At 35.3% G+C, this 18,624-nt stretch overlaps 1 protein-coding gene and 1 long non-coding RNA gene across 2 annotated transcripts; one reads left to right on the top strand and one right to left on the bottom strand.

Moving 5' to 3' along the window:
- Positions 1-4,665: 4,665 nt before the first annotated feature.
- LOC122600243 lies at positions 4,666-6,673 on the top strand. Its single transcript, XR_006324028.1, has 3 exons — positions 4,666-4,879; positions 5,698-5,771; positions 6,398-6,673. It is a non-coding gene; the product is annotated as an uncharacterized LOC122600243 (long non-coding RNA).
- Positions 6,674-9,368: 2,695 nt separating this feature from the next.
- On the bottom strand, positions 9,369-14,936 carry LOC122600873. Its single transcript, XM_043773652.1, has 2 exons — positions 11,273-14,936; positions 9,369-11,131 (listed from the first exon to the last, which is right to left on the bottom strand). Exon 1 carries the CDS (start codon positions 14,584-14,586, stop codon positions 13,117-13,119), a length of 1,470 nt encoding a protein of 489 aa, XP_043629587.1. The 5' UTR covers positions 14,587-14,936; the 3' UTR covers positions 9,369-11,131; positions 11,273-13,116.
- Between the last annotated feature and the right edge of the window lie 3,688 nt (positions 14,937-18,624).

The following is an 18,624-nucleotide window of genomic DNA, read 5'->3' as shown; positions in this document are numbered from 1 at the left end:
ATTTACTAATACGACTCTTATAAATATAAAAAATAACTTTTAAAATTGTTCCATCACTAAAAATTTTCCTTCTAGAAAAACAAATTAACATTATATTTTATACGAGTACTTATCATTGAAGATATCATGGAGTTTCTTAAAAAAAAATTGGATTTTTTTAGTGGAGGGAAACTTCCAGCTCCCAGAATTAATATTTCCCCCCATATCAATACTTGAAAAGTTTTGTCAAACATTCTGAATGAAACCTTGAAAATTGGCATTACCCTAGGTATGCCACTATGCCTTCACTTTTTACTAATTTTATTAGGGTTAGCCCATATATGATGTCCTGTCAACCCACTCGTACCTGCCCTCCTACATGTGTGATCGCAGCAAATTAATGCTCATCGACCTGACGACCTCCAACCACATCTTTAACACGATTGGCAATTCTTCCCCCCTTTGATTCCAGAACGATTGGTAATGAACTCTTGTATTCTTTGCGTCAATTACTTTATTTATCATAATTTAAGATTTATAATTATTATTATTATTGTTGTTGTTGTTGTTGTTGCTGTTGCTGTTGCTGTTGTTGTTGCTGCTGGTGCTGCTGGTGCTGGTGCTGCTGGTGCTGGTGCTGGTGCTGGTGCTGCTGGTGCTGCTGGTGCTGGTGCTGCTGCTGGTGCTGGTGCTGGTGCTGTTACTGTTGCTGTTGCTGTTGTTGTTGTTGTTGTTGTTGTTGTTGTTGTTGTTGTGTGAATCCTTTTGTTTTTGAAATTATGAACAAGAAGGTCTCCTCAATATTGTAGAATATTTAACTGTAGAACCTGTTTATTAAGAAGTTAAGATTACACGATATCAGTGGCGGAGCTAATTGTAGGCCAAGAATGATCGTGACTACCTCACAATGTCTATCAAACTTTATATTTTTATACTCTGTATAGTTCAAACTTCAAAGCTAATTGACTACACAACAAAACATACACCTAGAATTTAATATGTTCACCCGGGTCAATTTAAAGTTACTGGTCTATTTAATATACTTGTTAGTATCTTGTAAACTGTTCGTAAACTGTTCGGCACCTGTGACCTAAAATCATGGCTTCGCCAACAATACCTTATTTAAGCCATAATACGATAGATTAACTTTTTACTGATGTTCAATATACTGTGGTGCAATCTCCAAAATATGTTATCCGTAAAATTAAATCTGAACTCACTAATAAGAACTTGACATTCTGTTAGATAGTACTAACTATAGCAGTATCACTGTAGTTTTTTAGTAATAGTATCACCGTAGTTCCTTTCTGAGCAAAACTATAGCATGGGATAAAGTGGTTGCATAAGTGGTTTATTTGCCTGGAACTCTAGAAGCTACATGCATACATACTCAATATACGATGAAAATTTTGCCCAAGTTAATTCATTGACATCTGTCAAGCTTCCTTTTAGTTATAACAGTCTACCATACTACATACCCAAAGTGGGGTAAAAAAAGTACATGAGAATTTCGTAAAATTATGTATGGGATTTTTATCAATTACTTTCCTTATCGTTTCAACATGGATGTCAATCATTATGTTTTTTTTCCTGCATGAATGTCAATGAATCTGTTTTTCTTTGCACCACGCGTGCGTTCAATGAGCTTCATTCTTTGGGGCAGTAACAGTACAGCTGCCACTCCAATTTCACTACAGTTCATACTTCTGCATTGTTTTGCTCTAGCTTGTTTTGTATATACCCACTCATCCTTTTGGAAGGATACTTGGGGACAAGAGCTTAACTTATCCAGTTCATGGTTCGAACAAACCAGATTGCTAGAGAAGTCCCTGCCCAAAAATACCTATCTTGTCTAATAGTTATTGTTGTAGAAACTCTTCCTTTTAGAACACTTTTCATGGAGCCCGGCTTGCAAAATTCTACTATGTCTACGGGTTTTTGTTTGTGGTTCTTACAATAGTGGTGAATGTTTGTGCTGACGCATTGGTTGTTCAGGCACAAATTTCAACTCTAAGATGTAATCCAACATAGAAGGCTTGTAAATATTCCCGCTTATTGAAGATTGGAGATGAAGTAGAGATATATGTTGTCTTCTATATGTTCTGCTCTTTTGCTAAAACTGGTTATAATCGTTGCAATGTCATGTGTGCCCCAGGTGGTTTTATTAGGTAGTGTTCACACTATTATGGTTCATTCATAGTCTTGAACTTTTGGAATTGTGATTTTTTTTTAATTGGGTATGCTCGATGTATTTCTATTGATACAATAGCTATTATCTTATTGAACAAGGCCTGTTTAGTTGTATTAGTTTAGTAGATCTTGGATACGTTGAATAGTATGTAATCCTGAGCAATTCCGTCATTAGTCTGGTGTTTATGTAGAGTAGATACAGGATACTCGGTTAAGTACGTATAGTCATGCTGCATCCATCTATACCCATGTTGTTGTTTATCTAGAATGTCTTAAAACCGAAGGTGTTATGATGGATAGGCGGAACAGGCTGGATCACGTGTCAAAACAAGTTTGGGCTAAAATGGGTCATTTATATCCTCTAATACAAGCACTCATGGAGGATTCCCAATCCCACTTAGGGCTGCCAAGAACTTGGTACTTATCTTATTATAACCATGTTCATGAGTCCTAAAGTTTAAGTCTTGTTGTGAATTCACTTACTTGAAGTTACTTTCTTGATTTTTATTGTAGGATTATAAACACCTGGAACTCATAGCTACAGATCTTCATGGGACTAAATAAAAATTCTGGCATATCCATAGAGGTATAAAAGAAATCTTCTATTTAGCCCTTTGTACTCTAAATGTTTTTGATGAAGTGATATGGAAGATTATCAATATAATTTTATTGTTTTGGAATTTTTTTTTTTTTTTGGCATAAAAAGAATAGATCCTTTTATCCATATTTAAAGGTATATTGGTTAAGTTTGAATTAGAAAAAGAGTAGGTCTGCTGCTATTTTTTTTTCTCTCCTAGTTTACTTTCTTAAATTTATAATTATCTCATAGATTAACAAACTCTTTTCAAGTGTTATGCAGCAAGAAGAATGAAAATTCCATAGTATAGGCTAGGTATGTTATTTTGAAAAGCACTTATAGTTTATCTATGCTCACTAGTTTTTTTCCTGCTATCCCAAATCATATGTATCATCTTTAGATGTAATCCCCATTCTTTCTACAGATAAGAGCTTCATTTGGGTATAATACTAGTTGTTCGTTTTGTTATTGTTTTGGTTGTTGGTCGGGGTTTAGAGGTTTCTTTCGGGGCTGCTGTTAGGGCCACTATATTGCTAGTGGGTCAACAGTTCAGGTCATTTGAACATTATGAGACATGAACATTTTCTTTCTTTGAAATTAGGCTTGAAGCCTGGACAAAAGGTCTTATTTATACCCCAGTCAATTTCAAGCTATCTGATTGATTATGTACTTTTAATCGATAGCAAGTGTTGGATGATCTGGTTTTTTAATGGACAAGGATGTGGGATGAGGAATCATGTACCATTGAAGGAAATTTCCCAATTTAGGTAACTGGGTATGTTTGTCATCTCTCACAAGTCATAGGTACAAACATGTTTTCATTTTGATCTTGTCTTGTTGCTGTTCTACATGTGTAACGGGAATAAACAATCATGAGAATCAAATAACATCAAGTGTACATTTACACTTTTTATGTATTATATTCTAAAGGATTATAAAGTTTCAGTGCAATGGACCTGAATATTATTTTTTTACCTGTTAATATGTTGATTTTATGAACATGCCCTTTATGAAGTTATTCTTGATTTGCAATGTATGCGACTGAGGCTGCTTGGTATAGTCCAGATGCAGGAAATCACCAGTATTAGTTATTACATCTTTTTTAGATATGCTTATTCCTTATTTTGAAATAGTTTAATGGAACATGTAAAATTGATCCATCATCTAAAGCGGGCCATTTTGAAAGAGGATTATGAAGATGCTCCTAGGATTATGGTGGCGATTGGGGAAGCTGCTACTAATGATACTGTTGGCGGAGTGATGTCCCATCTGACTATTTGAGGGTAAGAGGAAGTTATAGCTTGTGTTAGGCATGGATTATGACATTTATAACCATACCTGCTAACCTTTTTAATTTACAGAAAGCCATAGAGGAGGAGCGATACATGGATGCAGCTTTGGTACGCGATTATGCAGGTGCCGGTTTGGTGAGTTATTAAAACTGCTCTTTTAGAATATTCTTATTAGACGTTGAAATTGTGACAACTCGTAATTAATTAGCAACGAGTTAGTCTTAATCTTGTTTAAGATTAGTCATTTTCATAATCTCGTCTAATTTAGACGGTCTTTGACGTGAAAATTGTTAGACTTTTAGACTTTTGACTTAGTCAAATTAGACGTGTCCTGATGACGTACATTATTAGCTATCTAGATGAATGCCGAGTCTTAAATATAACTTTAAATAAATATTTAAAGGTTATGTCTTGTACAAAATAAATAGAATGTCTATACTTAATCTTTTTAAAGTTTAGTGTCTAAGTTTTATTGGCTTGTCTTAACTAAAATGACACGAGGGAAAATACCTTTACTTTAATTATAACCTTTTAGTCATACGGTATTTAATTGTAAGCATTTTACCGAACTGGTATTAATATACCAAAATAGCCACATGGGTCGCTCATTTTTGTTTGTGGCAGGAAAATGACCACCAAAGCAGCCCCCCTTTTTCTTTCTTTTTGCCTGGATCGAACACACCCACAAGACACACATACAAAAAAAAAACACACTCTATTTTATAAAATGATTTGGCAAGGAGGAATCAAAAGGGAGATTAAAGGAAAGGGTTTTATAACTATAATAATTAGGGTTTATCATCATCATCTTCATCATTTTCCTTCAAGAACACAAATTTTGGTAAGTTAACTTTTCTATAAACTTTTGGATTTGATTAAATTCCATCTCAAGTTTGATTTCAGTTTTGTTAATCGAATTAGATAGACTTGGAAGTGAAATGAGTTTTGGCTTATGAAGTGAGATTGATTGCTATAAAAATTAGTCTTTGAAATCAAAAGAATTGGAATTTGTGAAATGGTTAGCGAAGTCGATAGTTGTTGAGGTCTTTTAGACATGTTTATAGTCATTGCAATGAAAGGAATTGAGTTGAAAACGATTTGGTTACGACAAATGGTCAAACACTGCACTTAAAACCCGTTTTCACGAACAGCAAGAGCACGGCCTTTGTGCCAAAGCACAGCCTTTTACAGAGGCCGTCCTTTTTCAGAGCACGGCCCTTGTGTACGGCCCTTGTTGGGAGCACGGCCTTTGACAAGAGCCGTCCTCATCAGCAAAGGTCGTCCTCCTCCTGGAATTTTTGTAACTTTTCCGTTTGGTTAGCCGTCGACTTCTAATGATCCAAAACTTATTTACTAGTCTTATATCATCATAAAAAGAGTATCAAACTTGTTAAAACACACATTTAAACACTTTGATTTTCCATCCAAATTTAGTGACAAAAGATGAACTTGAGTTATGATATAGATTAACTAGTAAGGTGTATATTATGGACACTTGGTAATGACAATGTCAATGACGTTAGTAACTTGAGTCAAATATATATTGAACATTAAATCACATTCTTGGTCATGGCATTCTAGGGTCTATAGCTAAGTAGTTGTACGTAGGATACTTGTCGTCGTGAGATTTGATCCTCGCCATTGGTACTCATATCCTAGGTTTTGGATAGACGTGGAGACTAGACTGCTTATTTTCTCGGACTACTCATACTTTTAGCTCTTTGATCGCTAAGGTGAGTTTATGGCGCCCTTTTTCCTTTACTTTGGGCCTGAAAAGCATGTAATGTATACACGACTACTCTATAAATGATTTGTCTGTCTATGCCATGAGAATTTGGTAAATGAAATCATTTGTCTTATAATTGCCATGTAACGGCTGTCTAAAAATGTGTATACATATCTTATGAAAATTGATCTATATGTCTTGACTTGCCATGTTATCGGCAGACTAAATTGTTCTTTGTATTTGACGAACTAAAATGATCCCCCTTATGTAGTTTTACCATTATGAGATTTTAATGGTAGTCTTGTCAGTTTTTGCATCTGACTGTCTTTGTTCTGGTCCGTACCCCGCTGTAAATGGGAAATCTTGTACGAGGCATATTGGTCTTATTGTCGGACTTCGGTCTGTACAGTCATTATACATTTGTCGGACTTCGGTCTATACAGTCATTATATCTTTGTCAGACCTTAGTCTGTATAGACATTATATCCTTGTCGGACTTCGGTCTGTACAGTCTTGTCTTTTATAACTACATATCATTGTGTGCTCACAATAATGACTGATCTTTTAGTCAAACACACTGTAAACTCACCAACTATTTCGATAGTTGATTCTCTCAAATTTCATGCTTTTCAGGTAACCAACAGTAAGTCTTGGATCATCTTGGCATTTTAGGGCCATTCTTTTGCTTTGGACATATAATTAACGTCAGACATTGGAGGACTATTATATTTTTAGTTCTAATTGTACTAGACGGTCCAAATATTTATCTTGTATTAAGTGGGCCCATTTTCATATATGGATGACTTGTATTCGTATTCTGGGGTCCACATTTGAACGATTGTACTTGTATTAGACTTGTATTTGATATTAAATGGATGTAATATCTATTAGCCTATGGTTAGTACGCAATTATTTGTTAACCCTGTATTTCCGCTACAACGGGGTGTGACAGAAATTATCATTTTGTTTTTTTGCTCACCATGCCTCTCAATGATAAGTGGAAACTCAATTAGGTCTATTGATGAATCTTCTAAGTTATTGTGCAATATATGACAAATAACTTCTTGTGGTAGTTAGTAGGAGAGGAAATATTTGATGCTCTAAAAGTTCAAGCAACCTTTTAAACAGTATTTTGACGTACATTAGCCACACTTTACGGGTCTATGTATCACCAAGTATATATGAACTTTCCGTCTTTCTTGGTTGAACACTTGAACTTAACTTTCATCTGTTTTTTTCCCGTTTTGTGTGTTGTTCTAAATGCAAGTGTGATGGTTTACCTGTTAATATGTTGATTTTATGAAGATGCCCTTTATGAAGCTATTCTTGATTTGCAAAGTATGTGACTGAGGCTGCTTGGTATAGTCTAGATCTGGTATATACATTATAATAACCAGTTATTTATAAAGCTAGGTTACTATCCATAGATGCTCGTATATTTTGGTTTACCCTTATTATGTTATTGCTCATATTATTGACCATAGCCCATAGGTTAGATGCTACAAAGCGATAGTTAAAGTCCACTTTTAGCATGCCATTGATTTTTAATGCGATTTTAATGACGAATGATCACCTGTTGCTTATCTTATATGTTCATGATTCGCAGAAGTGCAAAAAATGGAAGGATATTGGGAAAATCAGCCGTTGATGACTCAATTAAGGATATGCTTGAGTTAAAGGATGCAAAGTTTTTGGATTTGGAATCTGCCTTGATTTCTGAAGATGCCGAGTTTCAGGATCTTTCAGAGAAAATTTTCAAGACGAGGTTGAATGTATAGTAATAGCTACAAGCCTACAACTACTAAAACATTCACAGTTGCGTGAAATCAAGCATAACTTACAACAAAATCCCTCACAAGAAATGCTAGCAACCGAGAAGCAAGTCGAGAATTGATGCCACACAAGATGTATTAAGAAACTACATAATAGTGTGTAGATTTACGTCTTGTTTATTCAGTTGATGCTATTAGTTGCAACTTTTACCTGATTTTTTTGTCGAAAAATGTAAAGGTTATACCTATTTAACTTAGTCATGAGTTATTCCCTTGTAAATTCAACATACTGCACCGTTTCCTTTCCTTTCGTAGAATCAATTAGTAAGGATTTATATTCTTTAATCAGTTTTGTCGGTTAAAAAACTTTGTTTATTATTATAATATTCTACTTGTAGTATCTAGTTAAAAAGTTATATGCTTGAGCCATTATCTTAAAAGATCAATATGATAGTTTTATTGATATACAATAAAGTAACTTAATTTTCTTATCATCTAATTAAAATCATCTATCACATTACATGGTACCATACAATACTAATACTAACAATGAATTCAATTATATAATAAAACTTACATAAAAAATCTGATTATTCATATCATCTATTTTTTTAGGGTCTTGGGCAAATATTGAACTAAATGAATAGTTTTTCTTAAAATGTATAATGGCCGAGGTCTATCAAATTTTCACATGTAGTGTTTATTTATGGTCACACAATTGAACTACAAATTATTACAAGTATACTAAGTAATAATCATACAAACCACATAAATATGACGTGCTTTAATTAAATAATTATGAGAATGTTAAAAAGTACTTGTATTAAATGATAAAAAAAAAAAAAGATAAAAAGTGTATTTGAATGATTACGAAGATTTTGTTACATATTCGTTTGTGTAAACTTTTGATTTGTTATACAACATATACGATGTAAAATTTGACTTAAGGATATACTACATTGATCTTTTATGACTTAAATACCAAACATCCTATTAAGTTATGTTATCATATGACTCTAAAAAATAAGGGTCCTATTACACTAACCTATTATGACGGAAATTCTAAGCATCCTTACGAGAGGACTCTCGATAATCAAGTGTCCTATTATACTACCAAATAATAGGACATCAAATACTAGACGTCCTATAGTGTATTTTATAAGGACCCACATTTTAAGTGTCCTATTAAGCTATATGATAATAGGACCCTAAATACAGATCCATCCGATTATATAGTTTTTTAGGACACCTGTTTACTTGCTTATATATAATATGGTCTCAAACACTCATTGGTCCTATTACATAGTTTTTAGGACCCTCCTTTAATAGGGTCCTAGAAAAAGGGTCTTAAAAAGCCTATTTTGTTGTAGTGAAAAGAGTCTTTTGTTTTCCTTATTTTATTTTATTTATTTATTATTCATTTGTTTTGAAAGGCAAAAAGTAGGTAGATGCTTTGAACCTACTCCAAAGGAACAAATGATTTCAACCTAGGCACCTAAAGTAGCTACAAATTATTTCGATTCCAACTATGTAAAAAAGAGACAAAATTAATTATTTTTGGCCGTTTATTATTAACATTAACTTATATATTCTATATATATATACAATTATACATTTCATAGTTGATTTTGTTGATTTTAGAGTTTTTTGGCACTATTCCTTTTTTAATGACCAACAACAAAAACCTTTCGTTATTTTTTTAAGTTTGATTTTATTAAGTTTTTCATACATCATGTTAAAAGTGATTTACTAAAAATAGATAAATAACTTGAAATTTCAAAGGTGAAAATTTACGAGACTCTTATTGTATCATTTTTACATATTGCATATTGTATTATGAACTTCGGGTAAAACGGATTACCCTTATAAGCTTTTATACCAAATATAAATCAGGCAACTTAGTTGAGCACTAAGTTGACTTTACATAATTTCATGCACACATCGTGCAATATACATCACCCAAGACCAACAGACCACTAACCTTGCAAACAAACCTCGCAAACAATGAAAGCCAACGGACTAGGAAAGAAATTACATATTATTAATAAGTAAGACAAGGAGATCCCAAGCTGCAAGAAGTCGCTCAACATTCGTCGTTCTCTTGTATCTGAAAGTGACCAGCTTTAACCTGATTGTAGATATGATGGCTTCACATAGAACATGAGTAGATCTTTCAGTCTTCATAAACAATCTAGTGTTACGCTTCTGCCAAATAAAATACACACATGCAGCAAGTGTAAGTTTTTCAATAACACTCCGCATCGATTTCCTCTTTGCTCTAGGATTCATGTAAGCAACGATAGCATCCCATGAAGAAGGTTTATGAGAGAGACCAGCCTTTGTTATCACAAGGTTCCACACCTGCATTGTATATGAGCAATCAAAAAAGAGATGGGAATGTGAATCCGGGACTGATTTGCAAAACGGGCATCGAAGATCGACATTTGGATCCAAATCCCATTGCATAAGAACATCCTGAGTTTTGAGCTTTTTTCGGAACACAAGCCAAAGGATAAAAGCGTGTTTAGGGATGCAAAAAGGAAGCCAAATCAAATTGCACCAGTCAACAACATTCCCCCTTGGCCGTAGAACATCCCAAACCGCACCAATAGAAAAATCTATTATATTATCGTCTCGATCTTTCCAACAAACAGAATCAGTTTCGTTATTAAGGACGAGTCTTGGGATATTCTGGAGTAAGTTGCCCCAAGACGAAGGCCAACTCCATTCCCCATTAGAGATAACATCACGATCACGAGCATTCAAAGAAAAACCAGCAGAAGATATTTCTCTAGCGGTAAAGCGTCCATATAGGGGGCTCTCCACACACCAATTATCAAACCAAATATGGGCCTTACGACCATCACCAATTTTAAACCAGAAGTGATTTCTAACAAGAGGCCGAATTTGAAGTAGTTTTCTCCAACTCCATGGTAAAGAACCTCTATAAGGAAGGTCCCATAAACTTTTGCCTCTCAACCGGTTAGTGTGAACCCACTTCACCCAAAGTGACTCCTTAGAAGAGAGAATAGCCCAAATATGATAAGAAAAAAGAGCCACATTGAATGATTGCAACTTACGAATACCCAACCCTCCCTCATGTATTGGTAGACATACATCATTCCATGCTACCTTTGCTTTTCCTCTTTGTATATCACCTTGGCACCATAGAAAACCTCGCATTAATTGCTCAATATCAAGAATAATACTCATGGGTAAAATGAAGACCGATGACCAATAAACATGAATAGAAGATATAACCGACTTGATAAGTTGTAAACGTCCAGCAAAGATAGACACTTGTTCCGCCAATCATTTATTCTTTTCTTTACCATCTCAATAAGACTTTTACAGTCTCGCAAAACAAGGCGAGAGGAGACAAGTGGGACACCCAAGTACCTAACATGCAATCTGCCTTCTTCAAATGGAAGGATATTCAAAATAGCATGCTTTACAGAGTTTGTCACATTACAGAAATACGACGTACTCTTATGCAAACTTGGTGCCAAACCCGAAACAGCCTGAAATTCTTCAAGAGAGGACATAATAACACTAGCAGACTCCGCATTACCACGTAAGAAAATGAAAAGATCATCTGTGAAACATAGATTAATTACTCCAAGTTCATCGCATTCATGGTGGTAAGAGAAGGAATCAGAATTTTGCACATTGCGCTGCAGTATTAGGGACAAAATCTTCATAACAAGGGTAAAAAGGTACGAGGATAGTGGATCACCTTGTCTTAACCCCAGTTTACCTTTAAAAAATCCATGAAGTTTACCGTTAATACTCAGTGAGAAAGACACCGAAGAAACACACTCCATTATCCATGTAATCATCTTAGTAGGAAACCCAAAACCAAGAAGGACAACCTTGAGAAAACACCAATCAACCGTATCATACGCCTTTTGGATATCCACTTTAAGAGCACACCTAGGTGGTCCACGGTTTAGATGATAGTTATTCATAATGTCTTGGGTGAGAAGAATATTATCAGATATCCTTCTACCCGGTATAAAGGCGGATTGATTACTGCTAACAATGTCAGATAGACAACCTCTGATCCTATTTGCTATGATTTTGCTGATACACTTATATAGAATGTTGCATAAAGATATAGGACGAAAATCAGTTATAAAGGTAGGAGAAGGGACCTTCGGGATAAGAGCAATTATAGTATGATTTAGTTCTTTAAGCAGCTTTCCAGAAGAAAAGAAATCCCTTATTGCAGCCGATACCTCAGTTCTAATGACATCCCAAGCTCCTTTAAAAAAAGCTGCAGAATACCCATCCGGCCCAGGTGATTTGTCATCTCCCATAGAGAACATGGCTCGCTTAACTTCATCATCAGTAACCGCGGTAACCATGTCAGCAACTTTTCCATGTGGAATTGTTTTCAAACTTAACCCATGCAAATCCAATGGAATTACATTGCCAGAGTTGCCAAGAAAGTTAGAATAATGAGATAAAAACACATCACAAACCTCATGACCTTCAAACTTAGTGCCAAGTGAGTCTTGCACAAAATCAATGCAATTGAAGGCAACTTTACTCTTAACAACCTTGTGAAAGTATGCCGAGTTTGAGTCACCAACACGAAGCCATTCAACCTTAGCTTTTTGTTTTAAGAACCTCTCTTCTTCAGTTAAAGCATCATTATAAGCTTGAAGGTATACGACAGCTTCCTGTCTAAGAACAACATTATGGGGATCTTTATCCAAATCAGATTGAACGGAATCAAGCTCTATACGAAGCTTAGTAACATTGGAATGAATGTTTCCTTTATCAGCAAGAAGCTTTCTGAAAGGTTTTTTCAATGCTTTGAGTTTTTAAGTTGGTGAATTTGAAAGGTTTCGGTTTAAACTTAGTCTTCGTGGGGAGTTTTATAATAGCAGGGGAATGATCAGAGTTACGATATGGCATAAAAACCGCAACTGCCCCAACAAAAACATTCTGAAACTCCAAACTTGCCATAATCCTGTCGATTTTCCTAAGCAAACCATGATCTCCCTTGGGCTTTTGATTCCAAGTGAACCGGAGGCTTGTCATATTAACATCAGTAACCTCCAGCTCTTCAACACAATCACCAAATTCTCTCATATTTATATCCACAACCGAGGAACCGACAGATTTGTCATTTGAGCTAAGAGTTGCATTGAAGTCACCCAGTATACAACAAGGTCTTCCAATAACAAAAGCTTTGTGATGAATCAGATTATTCCACAAAGCACGTCTATCTAAATAATGGTTATGAGCGTAGACAAAGAACAGAATACCATTTTCCTTTCAGCTTTCAAAAAGATTTGAGTATGAATTACTTGGTCCGACTGAGAAAAAACCATTACATTAACATAACGTTGATCCCAACCCACAATTATACGCACTCCTTTGTTACACAAACTGCTATTAGAAGTCCAGTCCCAATAGCCAAACACCTTTGAACAAACTCGATGGAGCTGAGTATGAGAAAGATGTGATTCTAAAATAGCACAAACCGATAAAGAATTTTCAGCAATTACCTGACGAACCACTTTTTGTTTTTGGGGTTGGTTCATCCCCCAGATATTCCATGATGCTAGATTATACATTGGGAACCTTTTCTCCGGGAGTGCTTGCCCCCTCAGAAACAAAAGAGTCGACCATTTCTTTAGTCGCTTCATCAAAAATTACCTCATCATCATCCGAATCTTCTAGAGAATCTGGCGTAGAAAGGGACTCAAACTTATTCATAATTTGCACAGGATTCCCTTGATTAGAAGAAGTTGAAGGTTTAATAGGATCAGATTGTGTGTTCTTCTCCAACCGAACTGGAATGGCACTTCCAATGACCTGTCTTTGACGATAAACATGATTTGGTTTAGGCTTAGGAATCCTAAAACCATCTCCATGTTTACCTTTGTTATGTTCATCTTTTCCTTGCTGACTTGCTTTCCCTTTCCCCTTCTTACGATTAACAATGGTGAACCCATCCTCCGCTGCCTCATTGTTATTAACAACTTTAGTGTGCACCTGTTTAGGACAATTATTATTATTATGGCCAAATAATTTGCAATGGGAGCAATGAGAGGGACTCCATTCATATTCAACATACACTGTCTCTTTCGAGTACCCTTCCCCACTCAAGTTGGGGATCGCAATAATAACCTCTTCTTTTAACTCACAGGACGCATTCAATTCTATCATAGCCCTTGCATAGTTGTTTCGCCCCCAGGACTCCAAACACATATTACTAGTATAAGAATCAAGCATAATTGGGGTTCCAAGTTTTGTAGCTATCATACTCAGCCCATCTTCCGTATAAGCTACTAGGGGAATATCATGCAATTTAATCCACACTGGTACCTTAGAGGTTTCTTCCTTTGTCAAGCAAGCATTAGCATTCCAAACATTTAACAAAATTGGAACAGAACGAATAATCCAAGGACCTCGCTCAAGAACCTGGTCCATACCTTGTTTTGTATCGAATTTGAAGAAGAAAAAACCTGCCGTATTCATCATTACACGCTTAAGCCCATACTTTGCCCACGTATTTTTAACATAGTTTTCAACAACAGGGAATGCTAAGCGATTTCGTAGAAAATACCCATAAAGGGTACTCACAAAGCGGCCATTAAACTCTTCCACTGAAGCTCGTGGCAATGCCAAATCTGCTCCTTCAATACTCTCTTCCACCGATGATTTTCTGAAATTGGCAATACGTTTAGCAGTTTCAGTCTTGAGAGCATTAGCATATGTACCAGATGACTTACCCTCATGTGTCTTAAAACCATCTTCTTGATGCATGTTGTCCAGATTAGATTGAAGTTTTTCAGCAAAATAGGATGGCTTAGGGACATCATTCCCGCTATTCAAATCCAAAGTACTCGTTCCCAATTTTTCTTTTGTAGCATTGTAATTCTCTTCCGGTTGTGTAGGTGAGGGCATTGGATTCTTCCCCTCGTTAACATTTGATCCTGGTGGTTGCGCCTCAGCGCCACCTGAAGGTATCCCAGTTTCATTCAATCTCATTGCAGCCACTTTCGCAGTCTTATGTCTAGTCTCCTTTTCCATAATACCAATATTAGAATTTCGCTTAAGATCTAACGGGCTGAGATTTAAGGACAAAGTTTGAAGCAAGTGAAAAAGGAATTCTGTGTTTCTGGAGATGCTTCATGAGCCAACTGAAATTTCTGTTAAAAAGCCCTGAAATAAGATTCTTTAAAACCAAATTTGAGATTAAAATAAAATTATAAAATCATAAAATAAAAGTTAAAAAATATAAACCCTAGAACATGATTTGGGGATTCTGGTTTAAGTGAGAATTGGGAAGATGGGTGTTGTTGGAAAAGATGATTGATGATTGAAAGTTGTAAGATTTAAGATAAGTTTGTAGGAATGATTAGGAATTAGGAAAAAATTGATTGAATTTGGTGATGGAGTCGCCATTCGCCAGAACCAATTTTTTTTTATTGACACCCTTAGAAGTGGCGAATTTTAGGAGCAGAAGGTGCGTTCGCCCCATCTGACCTGACATTTTTTATTTTAATATTCTCAACTTTACGTCATTTCAACCCGATATGTCAGAGTAGAATGGGCAAAATTTTGAGCAAAAGGGGCGAAATTTGCCCTATCTGACCCCACACTTTTGTTGGGATTTCATTAACTGGCTAACATAAAAGGGGTCGGGTAACGACCCGGTTTTAAAACAAATTTTAAATACAAATCAAATTGCTAAGCGGAAGCGTGTTAATAAACTGTTAGCAACTATTAAAAACGTGTGGTAATATTTTAAGAGACATTTAATAGCTCTAACATCTCGGACCAAGATCACCATGTAATGCAATATAAGTAACTTAATAAATACAAAACTGACCTCGTTGCGGTAGACAAGATCCCTCGTGATGTGGAAGATTTCGGAAACGAGATTCCAAGTGTAGAACCCTCCGTAAGTGCATACACGAACAATGTCTTAACGAAGGATCTGCTAGACACCTTGAAGCTTACGACCGCAACAAACGAAACGAAACCCTAACAATTCCACCTAGTGGAATTCGAACCCCTATAGCTAAAACAATTTTGGGGTTTTGCTTATTTTTGAATGTTTTGTTTGACACACACAAAAGGGAGAAATAAGATTTTCACCTTTATGTGTGTGTTAGGGACTTATGAATAAATGAATTAATTAGGAATTTCTTAATGTATTTATAGGGAAGTATTCTAATCAAATTATGAAACCAAAAACCCTAAAAATCCCTTGCAAATTTCATCCTCCCCTTTCTAGGATTGATCTAGAACCGCCCCATGGGACTATGTGGGTCGGACCGACTTTCCTTATTTAATTAATTAACTATTAATTAAATATGGATATTTATTAATTATCCAACCTGTTAACTCAATTAATTAATTAAACTCATTTAATTAATAAGTTATTTATCAATCAATTAAAACTAACTTTAATCGACTACTATAAATAACGGTTGTCGTTTTATCCGTTTATCCTCAATTAACTCGCGTTAATTTATAAACGTATAAATTAATTAAAACTATTTAATTAAATGCGTAAATGATCAAATATCATTCTCTAACTTTATGGTCAAATATTATATATGTTCAATTGTGTATGACCCTACAGGCTCAAAGATCCGAAGACATATGGTTAGTCGGGTCAACGAAAGTTCACACAATTTCAACAATTTTTCTCATACCCCTATTACCTGTACGTCACTTTTATCCGACAATGTAAGGGCAGAAAGGACGAAAGACATTCACAGATTCGCCCCTTTTATCTGACAATATCAGCCCTAATAATTAGTGGAGGCTAATTTGAAAAAGATAAAAAAAAGACATACATGATTGTGAGAGAACGCTCAATAAGACATTTTAATTCAATGGGGTTAAAAGGAGTCAAGGAAGATAGAGATAGCTAGTCTGTATGATTTTGATTTCTTTTAAGGGCATGATTTTGATTTTGAAAAAATCTAATTTAAGGGAGGGAAAGACCAATGTTTAAAAAATTTAAGAAAAAATAGGGCGGGACGTTGGCCATGGTCTTACACCAAAAATCAAATTCTATTTAACTTGGGTTTCATTAGAATTCCTAAATGTGGTTTTAATATGACCGGTGTTGAAAAAGCAGGTTTTATTTAGGGTTATTGTTTAGGTGCCTTTAATATGTCCCGGTTAATAAGAAAAACGGGTTCTATTTAGGGTGTTCTATTTAGGTGGCCTTAATATAACCTAATTAATAAGGATAGAGGGCTCCATTTGGGGGGTTCTATTTAGGTGGCCTTAATATGTTCCAGTCAATAAGAATAACGGATTTTATTTAGGGTGTCCTATTTACATTTGTGTAATAGTGTCATAACTCATAACTATATAAAATGTTGTTTTATTTCCTAGTCAAGGGTAGATCAAACAAAAAAGCAGCCGATGATATTTCTATGGTATTATTCATGTGTGATGGTGGTAGAGTATACCGTAAGAGGAGGACGAGCATCAAAAAAAGTTTTATTGAAAAAATGTAATTGTCCTTTCAAGTTGCATGGTCATTATTCAAAGGCATATGATTGGAGAGTAAATGTGATATCATACACATAATTATGACACAGATGATGTGTATGGTCATGCGTTTGCTAGACGTTTATCTTCGGCTGAAGAAGAACACGTAAGGACATAGCATTACTTAAGTCGGTTCGGTTTTTACCATTGGTTTTTATATATGAAATTGAAGCCGAACTGATCCATTTGGTTTCTAGAAGACCAAAACCAAACCAATCCGTTGATTCAGTTTTTGGTTTTTCAAATCGGAGATAGTATAAATAAGAGTATTGATGATAAAAGAACTATAATGGCTACGTTAATCTAAACAACCAGAATATACTTTCAAAGATATTAACAACAGTGAAAGAAGATTGCATGAATAAGATTATTATAATCATGTTCTCGTTTTCAAACATAATGAGTGTTTGATCAAATAATCGCACTATGGTCCAACCGGATGTGTGAGTGTGGTTGTTGGTGTTTATCGGCGATTCCCTTACGGTCAGAGGGTCGGAGACCGCTTTACGCCTATGATTTATTGGTCCTAAGTCGTTATGTTCGACTTAGGGTTTGTGGGTTTTGTTTAGGGTTTATACGAAGGTCGAATAAACTATGAATGATTTGTAGGGTTTTGTATATCGAATGTATTGTTGATTATATTTTTGTCGTGAGGCTTCGTCCTCTATTTATATAGTAGGTAAATAACTTGGAGAGGATGGTAAGAGAATTAGGGTAAATCTTTTCCTCCTTTGTGAATATCTTGTTTCCTTCTTGAGGAGATTTGTGGTAATCTTGTTACCAAATTGTGTCCGAGTATATCGGAGCTTCGATATATGTTTAATAAGATTATCATGGGAAAGATCTTTATCCGATCTTTATCGGAGCTGGGTATTCGTTACCTTTGGGGCTCCGGGGTAGTCATGTGAAGCGGAGATCGAGCTCTGATGTGTATTTTCTAGTCTTAAATTTATAAACACGAAATACCTTGCTACTGACTACTACACACTTGCGGGCAGTGAACCCATTCGTATGCAATATAGTTGACTTAGTAAACCGAGGTCGAACACAAGGACTTATTAAGCAAATGTTACAGTAAAGTGATTCAGATTAAAAAGGGGGGTTTTGTGACCGAATTGTCACGTTGCAAAAGTTAGTAAGAAAAGTCAGTAATCCCGTAGGATTAATCGCAAAAGAATATTTGATTGTTGAATCTTAACACAGATTTAAAAGGAACACCTACTTGGGTCAGCTCACATGTCAATCATCGGGTCTAAATATTACTTGCATTTGTTGAACGACTCAAAGGGTAGACAAGATGAACTCCCGTTATACTTGAAACTTTAACTGCTCAAAGCATAATTATTGTTCCCGCACTTAATTTCTACTCTAAATAGTTAAGCATTAAATACCTGAGTTGATTTTATAATTTAATCTTTTGAAAGCTTTCTCCTGAACTGCTTATTCGCCTAATCAGATCCCTCTATCATAAGCGTTGACACACTCAAAATGAATTTAATTGTTTTTAATCTTGATCGTTGATTTCTCCCGAACTCCAACGATTTTAGGTTA

This window comes from Erigeron canadensis, chromosome 5 (genome assembly GCF_010389155.1).
Source record: "Erigeron canadensis isolate Cc75 chromosome 5, C_canadensis_v1, whole genome shotgun sequence".
Taxonomy (NCBI): Eukaryota; Viridiplantae; Streptophyta; class Magnoliopsida; order Asterales; family Asteraceae; genus Erigeron; species Erigeron canadensis.
Note: the sequence above shows the minus strand (reverse complement) of the source record. Positions and strands in the feature narration are given on the sequence as shown.

Excerpts from the sequence above, each read along its gene's own strand:
- LOC122600873 (XM_043773652.1), bottom strand. The coding sequence starts at position 14,586 with ATGGAAAAGGAGACTAGACATAAGACTGCGAAAGTGGCTGCAATGAGA.